This window comes from Capsicum annuum, chromosome 3, assembly GCF_002878395.1.
Source record: "Capsicum annuum cultivar UCD-10X-F1 chromosome 3, UCD10Xv1.1, whole genome shotgun sequence".
In the NCBI taxonomy this organism is placed as follows: Eukaryota; Viridiplantae; Streptophyta; class Magnoliopsida; order Solanales; family Solanaceae; genus Capsicum; species Capsicum annuum.
Window position 1 is genome coordinate 23,178,706 of NC_061113.1, and position 8,796 is coordinate 23,187,501.

An 8,796-nucleotide genomic window follows, 5' to 3' on the forward strand; every position below is an offset into this window, starting at 1 on the left:
ATAACGTTAATTTAATATATTATTACTACTACTACTATCCTTAATAACGTAAATTTAATAACGTTTATTAAAACTATAATTTTTTTATTATTAGTATAGTTTCATTTTTAATTTAATATTTAAATAATTATATTTAGATATATTATATAACATAAATTCGCCCTTTGCTTTATAATATATATACACATCCGCGCGATTTTTTCATATGAGGCTGACCCACCTAATTAATAATCTTCAATATTGTTCTTTTCCGCAATGACTAAAGAAATTAGATCCCATTTTCATCTTTGAGCTGAAAATAATAAAAAAATAATAGTGAAAAGTCATTTAAATGTCATATTTGTGCAGTTTGGAATAGTTAAAGGTCATATTTGTGCACTGTCAAAGTGGTCATATTTGTGCATTGTCAAAGTTTAAGGTCAAAGTTATAATTTGGTGTCAAGTTTATGGTCATATTTATGTATTATGCCCTTAGGTTTTAAGCTGGACGTGTCCAGTTTTGCGTGTTGAACACGCGTTTTGCCACGTAGGATCGGAGGTCATATTTGTGCAGTTTTGAATAGTTAAAGGTCCTATTTGTGCACTGTCAAAGTTTAAGGTCAAAATTATAATTTGGTGTCAAGTTTAGGGTCATATTTATGTATTATACCTTTTATAAATAAATAATTCTTTTTTTATAAAAAATTATGCAATGTATGTTATTTTTAATAAATCTAGCCAAATAATGTATAAAAAATAATCTCAACATATATAGTGGGAATACACTGAGTTTGTTATTGTTGTTGTATATAATGCAAGTATAACTAATATCATCATTACTATTCCCTATTTTATAAATACAACATATTCAACATTATCCTTATACACTCTATCAAACGACAATTGACTAGAATTATGCATGGATCAATAATATAGGAATTATTTATGAAAAAATTTATGTATTAATATATGCAAGTATTAATTATTATTAGTTATTCCAACTTTGATCTACAGAACATAATACATAGATTTTCTCACAATTTATCCTTTTATTAGTTACGTGGATTTCTATATTTCAAATTAAACATCATGTTAATTTTATATATGAACACTTCACCTCCTAACCAGCTATCAAACATGTTTTTATTTATGCAGAATTTAATACTTGCATAACCTAAGTAATATGTCAAATGACACTTAAGGGGTCATTTGGTAGCTAATTAGCTTTATGCAGATATTAGTAATGTAGGAATTAGTTATGAGAGAATCTATTAAGTTGTTTGATATGAAGTATAAGATATAATAATCTGGGGATAAAATGCGAAATTGTTTTATCATGTGTTTGATTGGCCGTATTAAGTAAATCTGAGATTATTTATCCCATCATTAAATCATAGTGATTGAGTAAGTTATCCTATATATATATATATATATATATGTTTGATGGAATAACTTATCCCAAAATATTAATCTTGCGATAACTTGTTCCCAACCAAATAACCCCTATATATTATTATTTAGAGATTAGTTATTCATGTATTAGTTTTACGTGTATTACTTATTCCACCTTCTATCTTATATTATACATAGATTCACTCATAACTTGCACATATTTTAGTTAGGTGGGTTTCTAAATTAAAATACCATATTAATTTTGAGGATATTTGGATTAGCTTTTAGAAAAACAGCTCATAAGTTAAATCCTAAAAGTTATAAGTAGGGAAGACTTTACTTTTAACTTTTGACTTATTTTTATATTTTTTTTAATCTAAAAGTGAGTGCATAAAAATATTTTTTAATTTTGTTAAACAAGTCATTTTAGGCACTCCTTTATACATGAATATTTAATCTTCTAATTAATTACCAAATGTGATTTACCAAATATAAATTTATGTCCGAGATAAAACTTAGTAGTCGTTTGATCATGAAAAGCTTTCACTTTTTTACGGAAAATAATTTATTTTAGTGAAAAAAGTAAAAACTGTATATGTTTGGCCATGAGAATTCAAAATACAATTTCGAAATTGTATTTAAAATTTTCTTATTTTCACTCATACTTCTCTCATAAAATTTCAAAAATAATTTTACTTTATAATCATGACCAACTCTAACTTTTAACTCTAAAAAATTATAATTTTCATGGGCCTTAATATTTCTCTTGAGGTTCAAAAATAAAAGATCAATACAAATAAGGGGACAAAAGTGCAAATGATTATTTCCTTCCCTCGAATGTATACACATTTGCAAAGCCCTACGCACAATTCTAATTTTCAACCCCATTCAATTCACCTTTTGTTGTCTTTTTTCGCTTTCCAAATCTCTCCTTTTCCATCAAAATCTCACACTTCCTCACTAATTTCTCAGGTATTTCTCTAACTATACTTGCTTCAAATTTCTTATACATCTATGTTTTTTCAGTAAACTTTGTTTCTTATAAATCTTGAATCTCGATTTCGATTCTTGGGGTCAACTTATTTTAGGTCTTTTTGCATGTGAAATTCATCAATTCTTTCTGTTAGTTTTTGTGGGTTTTGGGTTTTAGGGCTTTCTTGAAGTTAAAAATTTAATTTTGTGGTGTCTCAAAATATATTTTTTAAAATATTAATTGAGTTGAAGTGTTTGTAGTCTTGGAGATTTGTGTGAGGTTTTTACTTTGAGAGTGTAATATATTTTTTTTTTCGGTAGGTGTACGATTTTATTGTGTGTTATTTTTCATTTACCTACTCTAAAATTGTTGTTTGTTTTGTGCAGTTTAAAGTTGTGTTCTTTGATGTGAGTAAAGTAGCTTTATGATGGAACAAAGTTATGTTTCTAATGCTAATGTTCCAAATGGATCCACTATTGATAAGACTAGGGTTTTAGAGGTAAAGCCTTTGAGATGTCTTTCACCGGTGTTTCCATCTCCAAACGGAATGTCATCTGTTTCAACACCACAACCCTCACCTTTTGTGTGTATTACTCCGAATGGTCCGTACCCGCCTGGGGTTACGCCATTTTACCCTTTTGTGGCTCAGAATGAGTCTGGAAGGCATTGTGAAAGTAGTCAACAAGCCACAAATCACGGGCAGAATCAGGGAAATTTTGGTTTTGGGACACCTATTAATCCAGCTCCTGTTAATTCACTCAAGAATGCAACTGCGAATGGGAGGAATGTGCATGAAGGCACCGGTACTGGAAGAAAAAAGGGTGTAGCAAAAAAGCCGCGAAAATCTCTTGAGAATATTGTGGAAGTGAATGTTGAACCTCTATTAAATCAACTGCTGATGTCTTTTAGACTTGTTGAATTGGATCAGGCCAAGAGAGCTGATGGTGACAAGGAGCTAGTGGGGAGGATACTAATGGTTTTTGACTTGTTCAGAAGGAGGATGACCCAAATGGATGAACCAAGGTATGGTGCAGGTTCTGGTAGAAGGCCAGACTTAAAAGCTTCTAAGATGATGATGACAAAGGGAGTTCGTACAAACCAAATGAAGAGGATTGGAAATGTAACGGGGATTGAAGTTGGTGACATTTTCTTCTTCAGGATGGAACTATGCTTAGTGGGGTTGCATGCACCAACTATGTCTGGAATAGATTATATGAGTGTCAAACTAACAAAGGATGAAGAACCTCTTGCTGTCAGTGTCGTGTCTGCTGGAGGATATGAAGATGATGGAGGTGATGGAGATATGTTTATTTACACTGGCCAAGGTGGAGTCCAGAGGAAGGATGGACAAATGTTTGATCAGAAACTTGAAAAGGGTAATCTTGCTTTGGAAAAGAGCGTGCGTCGTGCCAATCCGGTAAGAGTAGTTAGGGGCGTTAAGGATGTTGCAAATCCAACTGGCAAGATCTATATTTATGACGGACTTTATAAGATTCAGGAATCATGGGAAGAGAAAAATAAGTCGGGCCTCAATGTCTTCAAGTACAAATTTCTGAGAGTACCTGGGCAGCCTGAAGCATTTAAATTATGGAAGTCAATCCAGCAATGGAGGGATGGTGTAACGTCACGTGGTGGAGTCATCCTACCAGACCTTACATCTGGTGCAGAGAGTCGGCCAGTTGGTCTTGTTAATGATGTAGATGACGAGAAAGGACCTGCATATTTCGCATATATTCCTAGTCTGAAGTACTCAAAACCTTTCTTAATGCCTAGACCCTCTCTGGGTTGTCCCTGCCTTGATGGGTGCCAACCAGATGACTCCAACTGCCCTTGTATTCAGAGGAATGGAGGCCTTCTGCCTTATAGTTCCCTTGGCGTTCTTATGAGTTACAAAACCTTGATACATGAGTGTGGTTCAGCCTGTTCATGCCCTCCAAATTGCCGAAATCGCATGTCTCAAGGAGGTCTGAAAGTTCATTTGGAGGTCTTTAAAACAAGAAATAAAGGTTGGGGACTCAGGTCTTGGGATCCGATACGAGCAGGTGCTTTTATTTGTGAATATGCTGGAGAAGTCATTGATGCTGGTAATGACATTGATGACAATTACATTTTTGATGCTACCCGTATATATGAGCAGCCATTGGAAGCTGTTCATGATTATAATGATGAGTCTCGGAAAGTCCCTTTTCCCCTTGTAATAAGTGCCAAAAATGGTGGAAATGTTGCTCGTTTTATGAACCATAGTTGTTCACCTAATGTATACTGGCAGCTTGTTGTACGAGAAAGTAACAATGAGGCATACTACCATATCGCCTTTTTTGCCATTAGACACATTCCTCCCATGCAAGAGTTGACCTATGATTATGGTATGAACAAAGTAGATCACAGGAGAAAGAGGTGCTTATGTGGCTCATTGAACTGTAGAGGTTATTTTTACTAGTCTTCAAGATGCGATGATAAAAAGGAAGTTTGATTGTCACAAATCTGCTGGATCAGGTTAGGTTTCCTCCTTTGAAAAGTCAAAGTTCTCAGTGTAACGGCTCATTTTTCTGTTTTAACACATGGGTAGTGACTCTCATGTGAACTTTATTAAGTAAATTAGCGAATAGTTAAAGCCGTGCTTATGTACTTTAAATAAGTTAATGATATTTGAAGTTATGTGTACGTTTTTAAGTAAATTGTCGTTTAGTTGTGATGTAAATTGTTCAGTATTTAAAGTAATCGTCATCTTTAGTTTTATGACTTACACCTGTTTAGTCAGTACAAATTTCCAAGTCGACTTGTTGTCCTTTTAGTTTGTCCATTTGACCTGTTGTATAAATTTTATGTAGGGCTTTATGCCATGTTACATGAAACTTCCGCTTTATTGTCGCCTTGTGATGTCGATACAAATGATAATGGTGCACAAGTGGGAATATGTGCCGGATTCGACTCAATGCGGATAAGGTAGAAAAAGGAGAGAGAGAGAGAGAGAGAGAGAGAAAGAGCATACGATGAAATCAAGAAGAGATGAGCAGAATATTGCTGGTCTGCCATCATTGCCATGGACAACTGGACTTTGATCTGGATACTGCTTTCAAACGTATAAGAAAGATGCACAAGATAGGGTAGAGGTGCAATCCATTTTTCCCCTTAGGTTTAGTTTTTAAATTTTCTTCAGCTGTAAATGTGTTAAGACATATTAGGCTCAGGCTGAAAACAAATTTCAATAAATATATGATCATATTTAGGCTATCAGTTTGGTCACAAACACAATAGATAAAAACAAGTATTTTCTAGTTTTGGACAAGCTCAAAACGAATAAATACAAAGATTCTTATATATTATCAAAAATAAGTTAGACGACTCTTGGGGGAAATGTAACAGCTTAAGCAAATAAGGTTCATTGAACACCTCTAGAATAACATAAAATGGTAGATCTTGCGAGATTGTTAATTGAATGAAATATACTTTTCATTTAACTCTAATAAAATGTAATGTATCTTACCATTTATATGTACTGTTTCGTCGCCCCTACCCGTACTTATATCCGTATTGGTGAGTCCTAAAGTTGTAGAAACGGTGACTCAGACCTATAAGGCCCTCCATTCATCAAATACTTGCACCTTTATCCATTTGACATGGCATTCTGTTTCCTTCCCTATTCAGTGTTGCTATCACCTCTCATTCTCTCTTTCTCGATTTTATTGATCATACTTGTTTCATCAAAATTCATGTGAAATATTTTTATAGTCTAGTTTAAGAAGTTCGTTGACTTTTGTATGTTCATATTACATATACTACTGTTATTATTATTATTATTATTATATTTTTTAACAAGATGAGTTTAGATATGCTTCCGTTATACCATGTTAAGTTTATTTGTTTAGTGTCAAAATTGTATGTGGGTTGGAGCAAAAACATAAACTCATCCAAATTAGCAAAAAAGGGAACTCGAGCCTCTGGAAACTGCAGTAGTTACCATAATGATTAGGTTGTCAAGGTATCTTACCATGTTTTAGAGAGTTTGACCTCAAAATCAAGCCGCGTCGCTCAAAATTGTTCAAATGACACTTGTATTCTTTGATATAGGAGTGGATAGCCTTACAATAGTTGTTAAAGTCATAAAGTTTGATTTTAATTGGATTTCTGGCTCAAGTATGAACTGTTTGATGAATTTGAGTTTTGGAACTTGGATGAAAGTTGTGTGGATATTAATTTGTCACACGCAAGTTTCCTGCTGTGATAACTTCGCTTAGAGATCCTGTTAAGATTACTGGGAGGTGTTTAAGTTGTCATACTTGGTGTCCTTAGGATTGTTAAGTTGTCATACTTGGTGTCCTTAGGATTGTTAAGTTGTCATACTTGGTGTCCTTAGGATGAAATATCTTCACTGCTTAACGTGTATCAGTTCAAGTTCTTAATGCGGAAGGCAAGACATGTGAGAGAGATGGCATGATTTGCAAAGTAAAATATTCAGTTAGTTTCTGTTGGCATCCATTTTATCACTGATTTTGGACGTTTTTCATTTGTGTTCTTACAAAAATAATTTCTTTCCTCCCTTCTGCGTGACTGTTTTTGCTGAAGGTTTCCCATTCCTTAATATCAACTAAGTATGTTTAACATGTTACTTTCCTGCTTTCAGGTAACTTGATAATTTTAAGGCCAAAAGTTAAGTGTACTGTTTTCGGGTTAGAGACGATAGGCTCTGGTAAAGTTTTTATATTTTGTAAAATGAAATGTTCATTAGTGCTCGTGCTATTGTAGCTGTAGAGGTGTGGGTTAAGAGATAAATCACAGGGAGCAGAGTTGAGGTTAATTGAAAGTGTTAGTCTACACAGTTGAGAATGTTTGGATTCATTTTAATCGCTTTTTTTGTAATGGGATAAGGCATTATATTCACAAAAAATTGCTAATGAAATGTTACACGACTATATGTCCTGTTGTGACTCTGAGGAGCTTCAGGTGGTTCTTTTCTTTTCTCTTCTATATACATTCAATAGCTGCTCATGAACTCCGCATAATCTGTGGCTGTTTCATCCCAGAACTTTTAAACCTTCTTCATGGGGATCATGCCCCAGATTAGTTTTGGCATTCCTATTTATTACTATTTTATTGCAGGGAGACAAAAATATATTCCAGTTCTCTTGCTACTTCACAATGGAGTAACAGTTGGTTTTTTTATTTTTCAGCAACTTCATGCAAAAAAAGCATGCGTTAAGCTACGAATAAAACCCTTTTTCCCCAGGTCTTTGGTCGGTTAGAGCGCACCACATGATGTGCAGGTTAGACGGACGTCACAGGTTCAAATCAAGCCGTGGACTGATCATTATAGTTTTGAGTTGAACTGATCAAATCGAGCCGATGTTAAGATAATACAACTCAACTTGAGCTTGTGTTGAAATCTGCTTGGCTTACAAAATTCTAGCTTTTCTTTCTTTCCTGACCGACCACCATATCATTTCATCTAGGTAATTTTTCGTGTTTTCTGCGCTATCTGTTTGCAGGCGTATACCAGTCATAGCTACTTGCCACATGTAAATATTCTCCACGCAATATCTATAGTCCTTTTTATCCAGGAATTTGGCTTTGTCAGCGCCTCTCAGTAGTCACTTAATCACCACCACGCTATAGTAGTCTCCGATGATTTACTTTCAAGTGTGCTCTCCGATTGAGGAGTGCTTCTTAGGCCAAGAATCATAGGATCCGTGGGAGTTTGGAATCTTAAATCTCTTAATCGCGTCTTGTAGTGGACTGTAAAAGCAAAATAGGTGGTTTGTACAGTTAGGTCATCAAAGTTTAGACCTGAATTTATGTGTTTATTTTTCCAGTGTACCGTAAAAACTAACTTGTATTCAAAACAACCAGTATATGTATGTGGTTTTCATGCATTTTTGTGAATCTGTAGTTCGACCTTTCATGCGGTTCTACGTCCAGTGAAATATTTCTGGCACGACCGGTCCAGCACGGATTGAAATAGGAGCTGTTTCGATAGGGGCTTCTTTCGAGGTTTACTACCGTTGAATATATTCCCAAAACTAACATGTAGAATTCTTTCTGCACCTTGAAATTATTCAGAAAAGTCGATTCGATTACACGCTCAAGCTATGGTGGCGACCTATTACATTACACCCCTATTTTTGTTCAAAAGTGAAATTAATGCCTCCCTGAGACATGTTCAAAAGTGAAATTAATGCCTCCCTGAGACATGTAGAACCAATTGCACCAGGACTTGTGCTTTACATCTTTGCCATGTATTGCTATGGGAGATATAATTTAATTTTTCTTTTTTCATTTATTTTATTTTATTTTATTTTGATCTCTTTTTGACATTTTACTTTCTTTTTCGACAAATATCAATGCTGGATTTTAGGACTGTTGCTCTTTAGACGTCATGGATGGTTAATGATATTATAATTTCAAAGAGCTTTATGAAAGTGGGTTTAAAGCTGGAATTTTTTGGTGAGATCAAT

At 34.3% G+C, this 8,796-nt stretch overlaps 1 protein-coding gene across 7 annotated transcripts; it reads left to right on the forward strand.

The window, feature by feature from the left end:
• Window positions 1-2,184: 2,184 nt before the first annotated feature.
• On the forward strand, window positions 2,185-8,224 carry LOC107864095 (histone-lysine N-methyltransferase, H3 lysine-9 specific SUVH1). 7 transcript variants are annotated; one of them, XR_007053473.1, is made up of 4 exons: window positions 2,185-2,343; window positions 2,731-4,840; window positions 7,445-7,495; window positions 7,572-8,224. XR_007053473.1 is itself a non-coding variant. In XM_016710357.2 (2 exons), the coding sequence occupies exon 2, from the start codon at window positions 2,769-2,771 to the stop codon at window positions 4,782-4,784; it is 2,016 nt and encodes a 671-aa protein (XP_016565843.1). In that variant the 5' UTR covers window positions 2,185-2,343; window positions 2,731-2,768; the 3' UTR covers window positions 4,785-5,090. The 7 variants fall into 7 exon arrangements, 1 of the variants encoding a protein (XP_016565843.1); XR_007053474.1 differs by having other exon boundaries at window positions 7,831-8,224; XR_001672568.2 differs by lacking the exon at window positions 7,445-7,495 and having other exon boundaries at window positions 7,516-8,224.
• Window positions 8,225-8,796: the final 572 nt, after the last annotated feature.

Excerpts from the sequence above, each read along its gene's own strand:
- LOC107864095 (XM_016710357.2), top strand. The coding sequence starts at position 2,769 with ATGATGGAACAAAGTTATGTTTCTAATGCTAATGTTCCAAATGGATCC.